This window comes from Aotus nancymaae, unplaced genomic scaffold, assembly GCF_030222135.1.
Source record: "Aotus nancymaae isolate 86718 unplaced genomic scaffold, 86718_ANA_hifiasm-v0.15.2.pri h1tg000011l, whole genome shotgun sequence".
NCBI classification, from domain to species: Eukaryota; Metazoa; Chordata; class Mammalia; order Primates; family Aotidae; genus Aotus; species Aotus nancymaae.
The window spans coordinates 48161165-48180411 of NW_026988422.1; the positions used below are offsets into that span (position 1 = coordinate 48161165).

At 44.5% G+C, this 19247-nt stretch overlaps 2 protein-coding genes across 3 annotated transcripts in view; one reads left to right on the plus strand and one right to left on the minus strand.

Annotated features, from left to right (window-relative positions):
• LOC105725186 (coiled-coil domain-containing protein 170-like) overlaps positions 1-19247 on the minus strand; it is a 119427-nt gene that overhangs the window by 38118 nt on the left and 62062 nt on the right. The window contains exon 4 of the mRNA XM_064374929.1: positions 15298-15420. The gene's annotated coding sequence lies outside the window, so the exon portion shown is untranslated. The remainder of the gene's footprint in view (positions 1-15297; positions 15421-19247) is intronic.
• MTHFD1 (methylenetetrahydrofolate dehydrogenase, cyclohydrolase and formyltetrahydrofolate synthetase 1) overlaps positions 3110-19247 on the plus strand; it is a 73016-nt gene continuing 56878 nt past the window's right edge. Inside the window, exons 1-2 of one of the 2 annotated variants that reach the window (XM_064374928.1) lie at positions 3110-3332; positions 14291-14375. In XM_064374928.1, coding sequence (XP_064230998.1) covers positions 3292-3332; positions 14291-14375 — 126 coding nt within the window. In that variant the 5' untranslated portion in view covers positions 3110-3291. The remainder of the gene's footprint in view (positions 3333-14290; positions 14376-19247) is intronic. The other variant, XM_021669068.2, reaches the window with a different exon arrangement.

Below are 19247 nucleotides of genomic sequence, written 5' to 3' on the forward strand. Positions count from 1 at the left end.
TTTATTTATGAGATGGAGTCTTGCTCTGTTTCCCAGGCAGAAGTGCAGTGGCTCACTGCAACCACCACCTCCCAGGTTCAAGGCATTCTCCTGCCTCAGCCTCCCAAGTAGCTGAATTACAGGCACCGGCCATCATGCCCAGCTAATTTTTGCATTTTTAGTAGAGACGGGGTTTCTCCATGTTGGCCAGGTTGGTCCGAACTCTTGACCTCAGGTGATCTGCCCACCTTGGCCTCCCAAAGTGCTGGGATTACAGGCAAATTAAAAAATTTGTATTTTTGTAGAGACAGGGTCTTGCTATGTTGCTTGGGCTGTTCTACAAACTCCTGGATTCAAGCGATCTTCCTGTATTTGGTCTCCCAAAGTGCTGGGATTAGTAAAGGTGTGAGCCACAGCCCCTAGTTGGACTCTCCCTTTTCAATCTTCCCTCCTGATTACTCCTGTCTCCTTGCATTCTGAACACTGAAACGTTCTAGGTGTCAGTCCTTGGTCCTCTCTCTACCTACACCCATACCGTTGGTAGGATCTCATTCAATCTCATAGATTTAAATATCTTCTCTCCATTTGGATGTCTAAGAAAACTCTTAAAATGTCTAAAGCTGAATTGATAATCTTAGCCCCCAAACCTAATCCTTCTATGTTTTACCTTATTTCAACTCAGCAAATGGCAATTCCATCTTTGCAGTTGCTCAAAGAAAATTCTTGCTTTCTCTCTTTTACATTCCAAGTTCCTCTCTTCATTAAGGTTTCTACTGAACTCAGATGCCTAGATAAATCTCTGTTACCAGATTTCTGAGACAACAACACTCTCCCACCTCCCAACATCACTGCCTATCCTCTTAGCTTGCCTATTTTTAAAATACAGCATGTCATAATCTCTAAAATTAGCATATGTATTTCTTTACTTGATCATTGTCTCCTGTACCAGAATATGAGCTGAGAGCAGAAACTTTGCTGGTTCACTAGGGTATCTCTAGCATCTAGAGAAGTGCTATGGCAGAGTGGCCATTCAATTATTTGCTCCATGAATGAATGAATTGTACAACTCATACATAGATACTATTATCAAAAACCAGGTTGTTGAGATGGCAAAGGCAATAGATTTAGAGATGAAACATCAGGTTTGGGGCCTATACCAGTCACAGCTATGTAGCTTGGGGTGTTATCCTTCAAAGTCTAATCCCATCTGTAAAATGGGGTTTCTGCCATCTTCCTCAACAAAAAAGAAAGCTGGACTAGTCAATATCAATTTGGTATTAAAAGACACAAAAGATTCACTATCTGCAATTTACAAGAAATATTTCCTTCAATTTTCTTCTTAATTTCACTTGTTTAGGTACAACACAATATGAGACAATGTGTTTCAGGGCTATTACTACAATATTATTATATTACTAAGTCTGTGCGTTTAACATATCACTTGTGCAAATTTTAAGAAAAGTAAAGTAGGTAAGGCACGGTGGCTCATGCCCATAATCCCAGGATTTTGGGAGGCTGAGGCAGACTAATCCCCTGAGATCCAGGCCAGTCTGGTCAACAGTGAAACCCTGACAGTACCAAAAATACAAAAATTAGCTGGCATGTTGGCATGGGCCTGTGGTCCAACCTACTTGGGACGCTGAGATGGGAGGATCATTAGAACCCTGGAGGTGGAGGCTGCAAAGAGCAGAGATCACGCCACTGCACTGCAGCCTAGCGACAGAGCGAGACTCCATCTTAAAAAATATATATATATATGTAGAAATAATTACCAGAAACAGAAAATCACGAAAAGTTTCCTATTACGTTAATGGCTGCACAACTCTAACTATACTAAAAATCATTGAGTGGTACACTTAAAATTAGTGAGTTTTACGGTATGAATGTTATACAAAGATCGTATATAATAAAACGGGTAATGAAACAAGAGATTAATTTCATATATGGGGCTACTATAAATAACCTCAGAATTTAAAAATAAGAAACAAAAACTAAAAGCTCCAAAACTTAAAAAAAAAATTTGTTTTGGATGAGCTCTGCCATTAGTTGAAACAGGCCACCATCAGGAACGGCTTGTAAAAGAAACCCGTTATCTGGTCAAGTCCTAAATGACCTGAACCACGTTATCTTCAAGATCATACTGGGATGACTGCAACCTACGAGCAGTTCCTCGAGCAGAGTAAGCACATTCATTCGACTCAGTAACTCAAGGGACCAGTCCTCTCCAGCATCCCAGGTGCTGTCGCCCTGTCAGGCTCCCCAGGCAATCGCCTATATTATTCCTTCTCCAGCGTGGACGCCTACGGGGAGAGAGCGTTCCCTCTCGACGGTCAACTGGCATCTATCTAGCTTATGAAGCCCGTGTGGGTTCTCCAACCCCATATCTGCCGGGGGACGGGGACGTGGGGGTGACAAAATCTAAACTACGACCCTCCCTGAGCCCTGGCAACCCCGGGGTGACCCCGACACCGAGGAGGCCACGCGCGCTCCAGCTCTGACACCCCTTCCGGCTCCGCGGGGCCTAAAACAACGGGCTGCGCTTCACCCACGGCTGAGCGTCAGATTCAGCTAAGGAGATTCTAAAGGTGCGGTGCTGGGCCCAGAGCCAGGCACTCCAGAGCAGAACGCGGAGGGGGCCCGACCCAGTCTGGTGGCGCCGCTGTGTGACAAAGTCGGAAGGCGCGCCAAGCTCCTCAGTTTCACATCTCCTGTGGAGTCTTGCGCCCGCCACGTTCCCGCGCGGGGACCCGCCCAAACTTCCCTGGAAGACAGGCGCCTCAGACCCCTGCACGGCGTCCCCAGAGCCGGGGCGGATGCGTGAGACCCACCTCCCAAACCCGCGAAACTGTCCTCCTTCCCGCTAGACTGCCCTGTCCCAGCCCCGCCCCAGCCCCGCCCCGCAGCTCTACTCCCTGGTTGGCTGGAATTGGGGCCGGGTTCCGGAGTCCTTTTCGGAAAAAAACCTATTCGGGTTTCCCGCCGAATACAAAGGCACACTCTGGACTGGCTCTTTCCTTCCGCCAATCATTTCCACCAGCCATTCATCACCGATCTTCTTCTTTCCTTCCCTCTTCCGTCCCGCAGTCCAGGAAGACCCCTTAACTCTCAGCTAGTTAAGGGACTCAGGGCCTTCCGGGCTACGCATGCGCCACCGCGTCTGCGGGGAAGAAGGGGGGCGGGGGCGCAGGCGCAATAGTGTGATCCCTGTGGCCAGTTCTTAAGCACGTGGGTTGGGCTGTCCCGCTTGGCTGCGGAGGGAGTGAAACCTCGATATTGGTGGTGTTTATCGTGGGCAGCGGACTAATAAAGGCCATGGCGCCAGCAGAAATCCTGAACGGGAAGGAGATCTCCGCGTAAGTTCCTGACATTGTGGTTGAGTGTGGGGCTGTGGACGAGGGCTCCGAGGGTGTGCAGGTCCCCTGGACCCATTTTTTGCGGGAGGGACACTTGGAGCGGAAGAGGCAGGCTCATAACACCTGAAGACCTGCAGCCAAAGACCCCGGCCACAACCTGCGTTTGCAAGTGTACTGCCTAGTGGCTGTAGCCGCTGTCTCCTGTGCTTTGGGGAAAAGTCCCGTGACGACTATGCTTCCAAACGCGCAGCTGCTGTTGACTTTCTGCCAGAGGAGAGAGAGGGTAGTTGCAGCTTTCTGGAAGCGCCCCCCGCCCCACTCAAAACTCAGAAATCCAATCTACTTCCTTCCTTCCCGTTAATTTGGAGGTGAGTAGATGGAGACTAGTGAGATGACAAGGCTTGACAAGACTACAAGCCTGATAGTGACAGAGGGTCCTTCCAGCTCATAGCTTTTCCCACTACACCATAGTCTTATCATACGGTAAGTGAAATCTAATACCCTTTTCCTTTCTTTTGAATCTCGTACTTCTCTCTAACAGCCATCTGTCTGCCCTGCTCCTAGAGTTACTTTCAACTTAGTTTGGCTCCTGAGTCCTGAGAATATTATGCATTCCACTTGACCCCTGCCTGTTTTACCCTTGCGCGACATCTGAATGCTTAATTAGTGGGTATCGTTGCCAGCTTTACTCCCATGAAGAGAGAAATATATATTCCCTTTAGTAGAGGAAGGAGGGAAAGATATTCTGTGTGACTATACTGAGGTTGACCTTTCACATCACCAGTTATTTAAGTAACTGTCACAGCATTTACTAAATTGCAGTTGTCCTGTAACTCCTAACTTTGTAATAGAGGTTTCTGAGTGCATTAGAATGTCACTGGTGGTGAAACAGCAGGGCGCGGTGGTGGCTCACTCCTGTAATCCCAGCACTTTGGGAGGCTGAGGTGGGTGGATCACCTGAGGTCTGGAGTTTGAGAACAGTCTGGCACTTACTACTTGCTAAAAGGAATTTCGTAAGCTTTTCTTTTTTTAGACAGGGTCTTGCTGTATTGCTCAGGTTGGAGTGCAATGGCGTGATCTTGTCTCACTGCAACCTCCACCTCCTGGGTTCAAGCGATTCTCCCACCTCAGCCTCCCAGGTAGCTGGGATTACAGGCATGCACTACCATGCTTGGCTAATTTTTGTATTTTTAGTAGGGATGAGGTTTCACCATGTTGGTCAGGCTGGCCTTGAACTCCTGACCTCAAGTGATCTGCCCACCTCGGCCTCCCAAAGTGTTAGGATTACAGACATGAGCCACTGTGCCCAGCGCTTTGCTTTTTCTTTCTTTCTTTCTTTTTTTTTTTTTGAGACAGAGTTTCGCTCTTGTTACCCAGGCTGGAGTGCAATGGCGCGATCTCGGCTCACCGCAACCTCCGCCTCCTGGGTTCAGGCAGTTCTCCTGCCTCAGCCTCCTGAGTAGCTGGGATTACAGGCACGCGCCACTATGCCCAGCTAATTTTTTGTATTTTTAGTAGAGACAGGGTTTCACCATGTTGACCAGGATGGTCTCGATCTCTTGACCTCGTGATCCACCCGCCTTGGCCTCCCAAAGTGCTGGGATTACAGGCGTGAGCCACCGCGCCCAGCTGCTTTTTCTTTACAGTCTTCCTCTCACTACCATGTTTCCCACCCTGCTGATAATGCTATCCCTGACTTTTGTCTATTATTATTCTCCTTTTATACCTTCCTGGGAGCTCAGACATTGACAAAGTTCAGCACTCCAGATTCCTTCTCTACCTGCTCTACTCTGTGAGAAATTGGGTACTTACAATGGATGATTTAGTTGCCAAATTATCTTCCATTGGAAGTAACAGCCCCATTTCTTCCTCAAGGGGAATTCTAAGGTTGCAGCCTGAATTTGACAACTGGGGGAAGGTCTGAAAGTTAGAGAGGAGTGTCTGTTCTTTGTGGGTATTTATTCACTTATTCAATAAGTATGTGTGTGTGTCCCCTAAGCCAGGCAATCTTCAAAGCTCTGAGACTCTTAACAGTGAACAAAACAGCCCAAATCCCTACCTTGGTGAAATTTGCATACTGATGGGTAGAGACAGACATTTAAATAGGTGAAACAGATTGTGAGGTGGTGGGAAGCACAAAGAGAACACCAGAGCAGAAAACAGGGACAGGAATTTCTGTGGCCCATGGTGGCTGCAATTTTAAATTATGAGAGTCATACTTTTTGTAAAAGTGACTTACAGCCAAAGACTTGAAGGAGGTGGGGCCTTGAGCCTGCCAATGTTGGGGGGGAAATATCTCCTGACCAAAACACAGCCTGTGCCATAGACCTTTGGCCTCACCAGTTAGTAAATTACTGATTTGGGGGTCAATAGCAATGGCCCTGTGACAAGCTGACTGAATAGAGGCTCCTGAGTGGAGGAACCTGACTGCCCTGGGCAGAAGGGCGGTGTCTTTTAAAAGATTATGCCAAGGGGGAGAAGGATGTGCATTAGATAGTGTTGGAAGACCCATCTTGCATAGTTGTTCTGTATGTGTGTCTTTCAAAGGGGGCTTACTACCTTTCTATGATTTGTGTGGCTCTCCCTTCCCTTAGTTTGCTATAATTAAGTCTGCTTTCTCCATTGGTGGCATTTTTCTTGATTAAGTCTCTTTTCTAAAAAGACTGATTGTGAAGAGACAGATGGTTAGAGTAGGTGCTGCAAGGCAAGTTGGATAGGTTTGTAAGCTCAGCTGTGGATGGTAGCTCCAGAGCTTAGGCCCCGAGCTGCCTCCTCCATGCATCACTGGGCAATGGGAATTTACCTCTTTGTGCCTTAGCTTCTGTATATTGGGGTAGTAATGACACCTAACTCATAAGGTTAGAATTCAATGAGTTAATACCAGTAAAGCATATAGAGAAGTCCCTGGTACATGGTAAATTTTAGTAAATAGGTACTTAGAAAGTATTCATCAAATAAACAAGTGATGTTTGTGTTTATCCAGCCTGTACCTTTGGGAGCTGGCTTATAATCTTGAGACTTAGGATTTATCCTAGTGCTCAAAGATAAAAGTCTGGAACCTTGGCTGTACATTTAGCTACAGGGCTAGAACTGTTTTTGTAAAGGTAGTTTGCTTACCATAGTGAAGGGCAGGTCTTCTTGGTTACTGAATTAACATGGTTATCCATGGCTTTTACTTTGTCCTGTAGATTAAATACATATAAGCCCTTTTGTGCTTAAAAAGATTTGTGTGGGTGGGGCACAGTGGCTCATACCTGTAATCCTAGCACTTTCAGAGGAGGAGGCAAAGGCAGGTGGATCACCTGAGGTCAGGGGTTCGAGACCAGCCTGACCAATGTGGTGGAAACCGCCCCCCGCTTCTCTACTAAAAATACAAAATTACCGGGGCATGGTGGTGCATGCCTGTAATCCACGTTACTTGGGATACTAAGCCGAGATGGTGCCATTGACTCCGGCCTGGGCGACAAGACTGAGACTGCTTCTTAAAAAAAAAAAAAAAAGAAAAAAAAAAAGATTTGCCTGTAATGAACTACAAAGTGCAGGAGGTTGCTCAAAAGTTAACATGGAAACTTGAATGTCATAGCTGGCTTGATTCTGGAAGACTGTGCAGGAGAGCAGGTCAGAGTTCCAGAGAGAGTGGGACCTCCAGCTAGGAGGAGCCCACACAGCCAGGCTGTTGGCCGGGTTGCCGTGAGAGTGTGGCAGAGCCTAGAGCTGGCAGCCAGCTGCTGTGATCATGGCACCTTCGAAGTCCTGACTGGGGATGTGGTTTGCAAGTAAGTGTCTGTCCTTGTCCATCAAGGGGGTTGGGATTTGGATAGTGGGGTTTTGAGCAGGGGTATGTGGTTCCTGGTTATATCCCCCCACTTGCATGAAGAATCTTCTAGAAAGAAAGCTGGCTGCCAGGTGCGGTGGCTCACGCCTGTAATCCCAGCACTTTGGGAGACTGAGGCAGGTGGATCACGAGGTCAGGAGTTCCAGCCTGGCCAACATGGTGAAACTCCATCTCTACTAAAAATACAAAAAATAAGCCAGGCATGGTGGCGGGCATCTGTAATCCCAGCTACTCAGGAGGCTGAGGCAGGAGAATCACTTGAACCCAGGAGGCGGAGGTTGCAGTGAGCTGAGATCGTGCCACTGCACTTCAGCCTGGGCAACAGAGGGATACTCCATCTCAAAAAAAAAAAAAAAAAAAAAAAGCTGGCCTAGCACAGAGGAGAGTCCTTGGAGTAGAGGGAAATGGCTCCCTTCTCCTCTAATTGACTCAGTAGAGTTTGGTAGAATAGAGGTTAAGGGGCAGGGACTCCTTGTGTGACCTTGGAAAAGTTAGCCTCACTTTCCTCTCCGTGCAATAGGGATGATGAGAACTGTCGACTTCCTGAGGTTGCCCCAAGGATTCAAAGAATGTAAGATTCTCAGAACAAGCTTCTGTGACATCCCATCCACAGTGCAGAAGGCCCCCACTCCCCCGGCACTGTAAGGTTTGCTCTCCTTTGCTCCCCTTAATAGACTAAAAAGCGGCTTCTGGCACCCTGTAAATCCTTGACCTTGAAGAATTGGGTGGTTAAGGGTGCCACAGTCAAGATTCCTCAGCCACTCAGCTATTACCCTTCCCCTCAATTCTGCAGTTTATGGGGGGGAGGGAGCAAAGAAAAAAAAATTTTGCAGTTTATGAAACTTTAGCCAGTAAGTGACTTGCCTGGGTGTTCCAAGGCTGGTGGCAGAGGCTCTATGGTGCGTTTTCCTTCCCTTCCATGGGCTTGTCACTGGTTTGCTAGAAGGAATTGCAAACTTCTACCCCCTAGCAGGAGACACCCTGGCTTTAGTTCTCCCTGAGGCCTTTCCATTATGAGGAAATGATTCCACCTATCAGTCTGGTTGGGAAGCACCCAAACAGATTCTCTGAAGTCATTTTTGAGGTTACAGTCCAATTTTGACTGGTTAGAGACAGGTCAGACTTACTTACTTTGCTGGCTAAGCAATTATTTTTGTTTTTTTTTTTTGCCCTTCACCACTAGCCTGGACAGGAGATGTACTGCCTCGTATCTGGGGCTTGAGAGGTTCCAGGAGATCAGGGAGTATTTCTGTGAAAGGTTTGGCCAGAGCCTGTCAGCAACTTAATCTTGACTGCAATGAATGACTTGATCTTTGGGTAAATACCAGTCCCTCCTTAGTAAGCAGCCTTTTAGACCTAACCTTTACTACCTGAGGTTTTCATTTAGTCTTTTTGAAAAGCAGGAAGGCCAGGTACCTGTGAGGGTTTTCTCATTATGAGCTCTTGGCAGGTTCTTCCCTCCAAGTGGAGAACACTTACCTTCCCCATTCTTTCCACATTCCCCTCTGATGATCCAGAGGCCTGCAAGGGACCTAGAGCTGTTCATTGGAGTGGTAGTCAGCTCTGGTAACCAGAGCTGATCAGGTAATCCTCAAGTAGTCAGACTAACTCTCAGTGTTCGAATTAGGGGTCTGCCTGTTCTCACCAGCAGACCTGCGGCATCAGCTCTCCTTTGTTGACATATAGTTAGGTATAACTTCTTACAGAGCCTCATACTCAGAGCCAACCTTGTCTTGTCTCAGAACTCTTGCTACTGGCAGAAGGTGATAAAATTGTGGCCTAGAGGCCAAATGTTTTGTTTTGTTTTGTTTGGCTTACATAATTAGTTTTTTTTTTTGAGATGGAGTTTCACTCTTGTTGCCCAAGCTGGAGTGCAATAGCGCAATCTTGGCTCACTGCAACCTTTGCCTCCCAGGTTCAAGTGATTCTCCTACCTCAGCCTCCCCAGTAGATGGGATTACAGGCATACACCACCATGCCAGGCTGATTTTTTGTATTTTTAGTAGAGATGGGGTTTCATCATGTTGGTCAGGCTGTCTCGAGCTCCTGACCTCAGGTGATCCACCCACCTTCGTCTCCCAGGTGGGATTACAGGCATGAGCCACTGCACCTGGCCTAGAATTAGTTTTAAGCATTAGATTACTTCCCAGCACATTTATGCCTGTAGTTACACATAAAAATCTGGGTGCCTGACTTTTTGAAACGAATGAAAAGTTTAGCAATACTATACTGTCTACATGCCACCAATTCGTTGGATCTGAGTAGATGCTGCCTGCCCCACTCCTCCTTGAAGGGGTGGGGGTGGGGGAGGGGGACCACATTTTTCAGGAATCCTACCACATTTGGTTGCCTGTACCAGGACTCCAAAGATGCTTTTCTGTTTGTGACCTTTCTCTGAATGAACTTACAGTTCACTTTTAAAATCCTAAGTTTTATGAAGCCTTAACCAATCTAACCTAATCTATAGCTCCATTTATTGCTATTAGATCAGAGGTTGTCAAATGGGACAGTTTTTTCCTCACTCTACCTCAGGGCATTTGGGCATGCCTGGAGTCTTTGGGTTGTCATATGGGGAAGGGGTGTGCTATTGGCATCTAGCAGTAGAGGCCAGGACTGGTGCCCAGTGTCCCACAGACCACAGGATAGTCCCCATAACAAAGGATGATCTGGTCCAAATGTCAGTGGTGCTGAGATTGAAAAACCTTGATCCAGAAGCTTAAAGTGAGTTATTGTGTCATTGTGTATATGGATTAATGATAGTCTTTACCCTAAGAATTAGAGGATTCATTAAAGTTTTACACTATTCTGAGTTATTTTCATGTCATAAATATCAAGCAGTTTGCCATTGGTTTCTAAAGGCTTTGAGTTAGAGAGAATTGGATGGAAGAACTTTATATTATAAACTTTCAATGAAGCGTAAAATAGTTTCCTCACATTAAGCTTTCAAACAGCTTTTTGAGGTACCTGTCAAATTTGGTAAATGTTTTGGTTAAATTATAATTTTTGTTTTGTAAATATTTTGAAATGTAGTAATAGTATTATTGTCAATTGACTGTCTTGTATACTGGTATAATATAGCTTTTACTATATCAGTGATAGGTGAAAACAATCAGTTTTCTTTAAACAAGAAAGTAATTTAGTTTTTTTCTTTCTTATCTTCTCCCTCCCTCTTTCCCTCATTCTCTCCCTCCCTCCTTCCCTTACTCCTTTCCTCCCATCCTCCCTTCCTCCCTTTGATGAAGTCTCGCTCTTGTTCCCCAGGCTGCAGTGCAATGGCATGCAATGGGTTTCACCGTGTTGGTCAGGCTGGTCTGGAACTCCTGACCTCAGGTGATCCGCCTGCCTCGGACTCCCAAAGTGGTGGGATTATAGGCATGAGCCACTGTACTCGGCCCTATTTTTTATTATGCATGTATTTATTTATTATTTATTGAGATGGAGTCTCGCTCTGTCACACAGGCTGGAGTACAGTGGCATGATCTCAGCTCACTGCAACCTCCGCCTCCTGAGTTTAAGCGATTCTCCTGCATCAGCCTCCTGAGTTTAAGCGATTCTCCTGCATCAGCCTCCTGAGTAGCTGGGACTACAGGCACCTGCCACCACACCCAGCTAATTTTTGTATTTTTAGTAGAGATAGGGTTTCACCAGATTGGCCAGGCTGGTTTCAAACTCCTGACCTCAGGCAATCCACCTGCCTCGGCCTCCCAAAGTGCTGGGATCACAGGCGTTGAGCCACCGAGCCTGGCCTCAAATACATGTATTTCTTGGAACACTAGGTGGCCTCACAATCACAATTATTTTTACAAGGAACTACATATTAATTTTTTAAAAATTTTATGAAGTATTTTTTAGTATAAAAATTGTTAATGAACACATGAAATAAATCAACAAATGAACAAAATGGGAATAAAACATGTTAAATAAAACATTTGTGTTCTACATTTTAAAAATCTTGTGAGAGTAATCTATTGGGGCAGGGGGATAAATTGTGTCCTTGTTTAGAAGAAGCCCTATATGTTGGTGAATGTTCTTGCTTCTTCTCTGATCTGTTACTAAAGGTGTTTTCCCTGTGCCATTTGAGTACTATTTGAGAACTACTCTAAGGTTGTGGCACATTTCAGCAATTTTGTTGTCTAAAGACAGCTTTATTTTAATCATGTAAATTTCATGCAGCCTCCTTTTGCCTACCATATTTTCTCATTTTTCTGTATCCATAATGTAAGTTAAAGGTTATATTTTAGCAATGTGTTTTTCTCTATTGTAACATGTTAAAAATTTACAATTGAACCATGCTGTTAAACAGTGAATTGGAATTTATAATGGATTTCAGCAAGAATGATTAATAAAGACTTTGGGCAAAAGAGAGCCTGAGTGACTGTGTAGGGGTATTAGGCTATGCCCAGCACCACATCTGATTGTCATTCAGGGGAGCAGCAAGGGCTGGAACTGCTGGGGAGTAAAAACTCTTGTCTCAGAGCAGAACTGTGGCCTCTATCCAGGTCCAATCCCAGTTAAAAAAAATAAAAAGATCCAATGGTCGATTCTTCTTTTGAACTATATAATTTTAGAGAATACTGATTTAAAAAAAAAAAATCACCAACTAGAAATAAAATTTGAGTTGGGTGCAGTGGCTCATACCTGTAATCCCAGCATTTTGGGAGGCCGAGGTGGGAGGATCACCTCAAGACCAGCCTGGGCAACAAGGCAAAACCCCATCTCTACAAAAAATACAAAAATTAGCAAAAATTAGCTGAGTATGGTGGTGTGCACTTGTAGTTGCAGCTACTTGGGAGGCTGAAGTGGGAGGATGGCTTGAGTCCAGGAGGTGGAGGTTGTAGTGAGCTGGGATTACACCATTGCACTCTAGCCTGGGTGATAGAGCCAGACCCTCTCTCTCTCTCTCTCTCTCTCTCTTTTTCTTTTTTCTTCTTTCAAGTCTAGTTTCTGTGACTTGCCTTGGAAGACCCTGTCTCATAAAATAAAATAAATAAATCAAAATCAAAATAAATAAAATTTGGAAATCTTGGTTATGACTTCTTTCTTGTACCATTCAACATTCTTGACTAGGCCAGTCCAAATAATTTATTTCTTGTGTGCCTGTTTATGTCAGTTTTTTGTGAAGTGTGGAGAAGTGGAGCTAGGAGTAACCAAATTAGAATGAGGAAAGAGCTGTTTGTGAATTTCTATGTATATTATTTGTCAAGTGTGGTAAAGGTGGGTAAGATGAAGAAAGATAAATTACAAAAGTGGTTCTCCAAGAGGGACAGAGCTTGTTCAAGTTGAACGTTGTATCATATATCATAACTGGGCAAAGTTGAGCTATTTGAATATTTATTTATGGATATAATTTACTTGACATCCTAATGTACTGTTGAGAAGTTGTATGTTGGTAAATTGATCATCTTAGTTTTGCAAGAGGTTATACTTTTTTTTTTTCACTCTAATAAGGAAACTGCAGGAGGTTATACTTTTAGCCTTGTGTTAAATTCTTTGTAAGGAAAATTCCTTTGTGAAATAGAATATAATTTGTAAGTTTGTACTGAATTTGGAGTGGCTTTCATTGATTTATCATTCAACGTTATGTGGATAACCTGTGGTCATCTTACTAGTGCAGGTTGAGCAAAAGGTGTGTGCTTGAGTTCTTTCCTGTAAAATTTTTTCATGACAGCACTTGGAGAGGGGAAATGTGAAAAAAGATGACGATCGGTACTTTGTAGAAGTGTTGGTCTAAGTTTTCATTTACTTACTAGATGATTTTGAATGCCATCAACTAGTACATTTTAAATTATCCCTGAACCCCATGGCCCAGTTGGTGTCAGTAGGAGTTAGAAAAGATCCACTTATGGCTGGATATGGTGGTTCATGCCTATAATTCTAGCAATTTGAGAGGCCGAGGAGGGGGCGGATCGTGAGGTTAAGAGATCGAGACCATCCTGGCCAACATGGTGAAACCCCATCTCTACTAAAAATACAAAAAAAAAAAAAAAAAAAATAGCCGGGCATGGTGGCACATTCCTGTAGTCCCAGCTACTCAGGACGCTGAGGCAGGAGAATTGTTTGAACCCGGGAGGCAGAGGTTGCAGTGAGCCAAGATCATGCCATTGCACTCATGGTGACAGAGCGACACTCCATCTCAAAAAAAGAAAAAGAAAAGATCTATGTCTACTTGAGGCCTGGAAAATTAATGTTAAGTTCCTGGCACATATTAAACCAGATAATGTCCATTCAGTAGTGTTTTTATTTTTTATTATTTTGGAGACAGCCTTGCTCTATCACCCAGGCTGGAGTGCAATGATACCATCATAGCTCACTGCAGTCTCAATCTCCTGGGCTCAAGCCATCTTCCTGCCTCAGCCTCCTGAGTAGCTGGGACTACAGGTGCCTGCTACCACTCCCAGCTAATGTTTTGTTTTTTGTAGAGATGGGGGTCTCACTCTGTTGCCCAGGCAGGTCTTAAACTCCTGTTCCAAAGCAGTCCTCCCTCCTATCCTCCTAAAGTACTAAGATTATAGGCATGAACCATTGCCTGCTCCTGGCTAGTTTGTTTTTTATTTACAAGAGAAATACAAGCTGGGTGTGGTGGCTCCTGCCTGAAATCCCAGCACTTTGGGAGGCTGAGGCAGGTAGATCACCTGAGGTCGAGAGTTCGAGACCAGCCTGACCAACATAGAGAAACCCTGTCTCTGCTAAAAATACAAAATTAGCTGGGCATCATGGCGCATACCTGTAATCCCAGCTATTCGGGAGGCTGTGGCAGAAGAATTGCTTGAACCCAGGAGGCGGAGGTTGTGGTGAGCTGAGATCACACCATTGAACTCCAGCCTGGGTAACAAGAGTGAAACTCCGTCTCAAAAAAAAAAAAAAAAAAAAGAAAAAGAAATACAGGCCAGATACAGTGGCTCACACCTGTAATCCTAGCACTTTGCAAGGCCCAGGTGGTAGATCGCTTGAGCCCAGGAGGTCGAGGCTGCAGTGAGCCTTGATTGTGCCATTACACTCCAGCCTGGGCAACAGAGCGAGACCCCATGTCATAAACAAACAAAAGAGAAATACATCTAGTAATAATCTGTATCACTTATTTGTGCTTGAAACATTCAGTGTTAACTCCACTGTTTTTCTCTAGGCAAATAAAGACAAGACTGAAGAATCAAGTGACTCAGCTGAAGGAGCAAGTACCTGGTTTCACACCAGGCCTGGCAATATTACAGGTATTATGATAGTATATTTCCATTAATGTTGTCCTTGCTTGATCTCTCAGTATCATTTCAGACCTCTCCCTCTACTTTTTTTTTTTTTTTGGCGGGGGGTGGAGGGGCTGTTGTGGAATCTCATGCCTTTTCAGTCTCTCCTGGCAGGCTCCCCATCTTTGGCTCAACTTCTAAATGCTGGCATATCCTGGCCCTCTTCTCTTCTCTGTAGATACCCTTTCTCTAGGCCAGTGTAGTGTCTCTTAACCTTTGGTCTTATTAGGGCCCCTTTATAATCTTTTTTTCTTTAATTCAGTGTATTTATTTATTTTATTTATTTTTGAGACAAAGTCTTGCTCTGTCGCAAGGCTGAAATGCAGTAGTGTAATCATAGCTCACTGCGGCATTGAACTTCTGGCTTCAAACTGTCCTCCTGCCTCTGCCTGCTAAAACATTGGTATTATAGGTGTGAGCCACTGTGCCTGGCCCCCTTTACACTCTTAAAGATGTAAGACCTCAAGGAGCTATTGTTTATACAGATTTATTAGTTAATGTTTACTATATTAGAAATTAGGAAATTTAGGCCAGGGGTTGGTGTCTCATGCCTGTAATCCAGCACTTTGGAAGGCTGAGGTGGGTGGATCACCTGAGGTCAGGAGTTTGAGACCAGCCTGCCCAACATGATGAAACTCCATCTTTATTAAAAATACAAAAATTAGCTGGGCGTGATGGTGGGTGCCTGTAATCCCAGCTACTCAGGAGGCTGAGGCAGGAGAATTGCCTGAACCCAGGAGGCGGAGGTTGCGGTGAGCCGAGATCGCGCCATTGCACTCCAGCCTGGGTAACAAGAGCGAAACTCTGTTTCAAAAAAAAAAAAAGAAAAAGAAAAAAAGAAAACCAAAATTTAGTGAAAAGAGGGGCATTATTTTACATCTGTACATACCTCTTTCCTGTATGGCTTAATAGAAGAGAGCTGGAGTACCCTATGCCTCTGCATTCAGTCTTTTGCTTTGTGCTGGTTTCATTGATATATATGGAGAAAATTTGGCTTCTTACAGATGTGTAGCTATAAAAGAGAAGAATTTGTAAAATAGTCTTTCCAGGTAATTGTGGATATTTTATTTGATAATGTATCAGGACTCAGTAAGTAGTTTTAAAAGATTAATTGCAATGTAGAATCTGAAACAGCGATCAGTGAACTTTGCTACTTTGTTACATCTTCTCAGACTCTCATACTTTGTTACATCAAAATGTTACATTTGGAATGAATATTTACCCCATGCATGGTTTTGTAACACCCTTTGTTCCTCATTTGGAAAATAACAGTTCCCTGAATTATGCAGATCTTCCAAATGTTAACATTTCATTATGCAATATAAAAGAATTGCAATCATTAACATCACCAACAAGCACATCAGAGAAATTTTCAAGTATTGAGAAGCTGTCAAGCTCATGGGGTGGATTAAAAAAATTTACATTTCACCCAGAAACTCACATTTTATCATTGGCAACAAATACAATTAATTGTAAAATACCAGGCTTACTTTATTCATTTTTTGAGAAAATATTTGTCAGATACTCAAGCCTAAATAATCATTGCTTGTCAGTTGTTATTTCAAGTAAAGATGGTGTTCCATATAGAAATGCATCTAGTTCAGCTAACAAGGCAAAAAAAAAAGCACAAGTACAGGCTGAACAACAGAGTGAGACCCCATCTCTACAGAAAAATCAAAAAATGAGCCAGGAGTGGTGGTGCAGACCTGTGGTCCCAACTACATGAGAGGGAGGCAGGAGGATTGCTTGAGCCCAGAAAGTCAAGGCTGCAGGGGGCTGTGTTCATGCCAGTGTACTCCAGCTTGGGTGACAGAGTGAGACCCTGTCTCAAAACAAAAGCATAAATGCTTTAGTAACAACCACAACCACTGTAGTTCTGTATTTAGCAGAAGTGCATTATGAGTGCTTCCCAATTCCTTACATAGACTATTAAAAACACATGCATTCAAGAGTTGAGGCTTATTTATTTTTTACTTTTTTGAGACAGGGTTTTGCTGTTGCTCAGTGCAGTGACACAGTCTTGGCTCACTGCACCCTCCGTCTCCCAGGCTCAAGTGATCCTCCCACTCAGCCTCCACAGTAGCTGGGATTACATACAGTACAGCCATGCGCCACCATGCTTGGCTAATTTTTTTCTTTTTCTTTTTTTTTTTTTTTTTTTTTTTGAGATGGAGTCTTGCTCTGTCGCTGAGGCTGGAGTGCAGTGGTGCAATCTTGGCTTACTGCAGCCTCCACCTCCTGGGTTCAAGCAATTCTCCTGCCTCAGCCTCCTGAGTAGCCAGGATTACAGGTGCCTGCCATCACGCTCAGCTAATTTTTTTTTTTGAGACAGAGTCTTGCTCTATCCCCCAGGCTGGAATGTAGTGGTTTGATCTTGGCTAACTGTAACCTCTGCCTCCCTGGTTCAAGTGATTTTTATGCCTCAGCCTCCTGAGTAGCTGGGATTACAGGTGCCTGCTATCACACCCAGCTAATTTTTGTAATTTTAGTAGAGACAGGGTTTTGCCATGTTGGCCAGACTGGTCTCCAGCTCCTGACCTCAGGTGATCCACCCACCTCAGCCTCCCAAAGTGCTGAGATTACAGGCGTGAGCCACCTTTCCCAGCCTTAATTATATGTAGTTTTTTGTAGAGATGGTTTTTCACCTTGTTACCCAGGCTGGTCTCAAACTCAGGGGCTCAAAGTGATCCTCCCGCCTCAGCCTCCCAAAGTGCTGGGATTACAGGCATGAGTCACTGTGTGCTCGGCCAAGTTGAGAGGTTTAAGAAAATTAATAATGTATATTTCTTCATCAAGGGCTGTCCTACTGAAACTGGCATCTAGTTTTACTGAGTGTTTGGCAATGAAGGATACCTTGACAACTGGTCCAAAGCCATTGTCTTGATTTGTGCTGAGTCACTAGTAGTCTTATACACCATTGCTTTTGCACCATCAGTACAGATGTCAACACAATGAAAAAGTCAAACAACATTATAGTGGTTTTTTTTTTTTTTTTTTGAGACCGAGTATCACACTGTAACCCAGGCTGGAGTGTAGTGGCACGATCTTGGCTGACTGCACCCTCCACCTCCTGGGTCCCAGTTCAAGCAATTCTCCTGTGTCAACCTCCTGAGTAGATGGGATTACAGGCACGTGCCACCATACCCAGCTGATTTTTGTATTTTTAGTGGAGATGGGGCTTCACCATGTTGACCAAGCTGGTCTTGAACTCCTGACCTAGTGATCAACCCGCCTCACCCTCCCGAAGTGCAGGGATTACAGGCGTGACCCACTGTGCCCAGCTATAGTGGTATTATGATGAAACTAGTCTGACCCTCATTAATCTTTCAAAAGGTCTTGGGGGTCCCTCAAGAGTCAGAACCATTACTTTAGGCAGTTTCATCTCTCAGGCCAATGACTTCTAAATCTAATCTCTTCTGAGCTCCAACTCCTTAGTCTGGGACACCACTTGTTTCCTTCCGTCCTTCTAGTCTCCTTTGCTTGTTATTGCTCATCACCCTAATACCTAAACCATTTGAATACCTTGGGGCCCTGCTTTGAGATCTCTTCCCATTTTATTCTTTCCCTAAGTGACCTCACCCAGTCCCATAGCTTTGTGAGGGAATACTTCCAAATTTAGGTCTCTATCCAGAGTTTCTTCCCTGAGCTCCAGATTCACCCAGTAGGGAGATATTCAATAAATGTTTCTGGCCAGGTGCAGTGGCTCATGCCTGTAATGCCAGCACTTTGGGAGGCTGAGGTAGGCGTATCATGAGGTCAGGAGTTCAAGATCAGCCTGGCCAATATGGTAAAACCCCGTCTCTACTAAAAATACAAAAACTACCTGGGAGTGGTAGCAGGCCCCTGTAATCCCAGCTACTGGGGAGGGTGAGGCAGGAGAATCACTTGAACCTGGGTGGCAGAGCTTGGGTGACAGAGCAAGACTCTGTCTCAAAAAAAAAATAATTTGTACAGACAAATGTATGAAGGAATATTTGCAGTCTTTATTTGCATGGCAGGAAACTCAGGGCTTTCATTTGAAACTCCCGTCAGTTTCACCCAAGTTCAGGACATATGCTCCCTCGAAATCTCTTTATTTGTATGTCTCCAACACATCATTTAATCCCTTGCTAAGTTTCTATCCCTTGTTCATCAGGAATGTCAAAGTGGGCTGGGTGCAGTGGCTCACACCTGTAATCCCAACACTTTGGGAGGCCAAGTGGGTGGATCACCTGAGATCAGGAGTTCAAGACCAGCTTGGCCAACATGGCGAAGCCCCATCTCTACTAAAAATACAAAAATTAGCCAGGCATGGTGGCAGATGCCTGTAATCTCAGCTACTTGGGAGACTGAGGCAGGAGAATCACTTGAACCTGGGCAGAGGTTGCAGTGAACAGAGATTGCGCCATTGTACTCCAGCCTGGGGGGACAAGTGCAAGACTTCGTCTCAAAAAAACCCAAAAAATAAAAAACCAAAAATTAGCCTGGTGTGGTGGTGCACACCTGTGATCTCAGCTGCTGAGGAGGCTGAGGCAGGAGAATCGCTTGAACCTGAGGGACAGAGGTTGCAGTGAGCCCAGATTGTGCCACTGCACTCCAGCCTAAGACTTTGTCTTAAAAAAAAAAAAGTCAAAAAAAAAGAAAAAAACATAAAAAAGAAGAAAAAAAAATGTCAAAGTGAATAGTACTTACATATCCCCCTCTCCTCCTCTGCTGTTTGTCTAAGAGGGCTTAGCTGAGAAGAAAAGCACAGAAGGCCTGTCACTCTCTGCCTGGCATGTTCTCTGCTGTGGTGGATTTTCCCTTTTTTGCAAATTACTAAGAATCAAAGTATATGTTGTGGGTGTATACTGGTACATT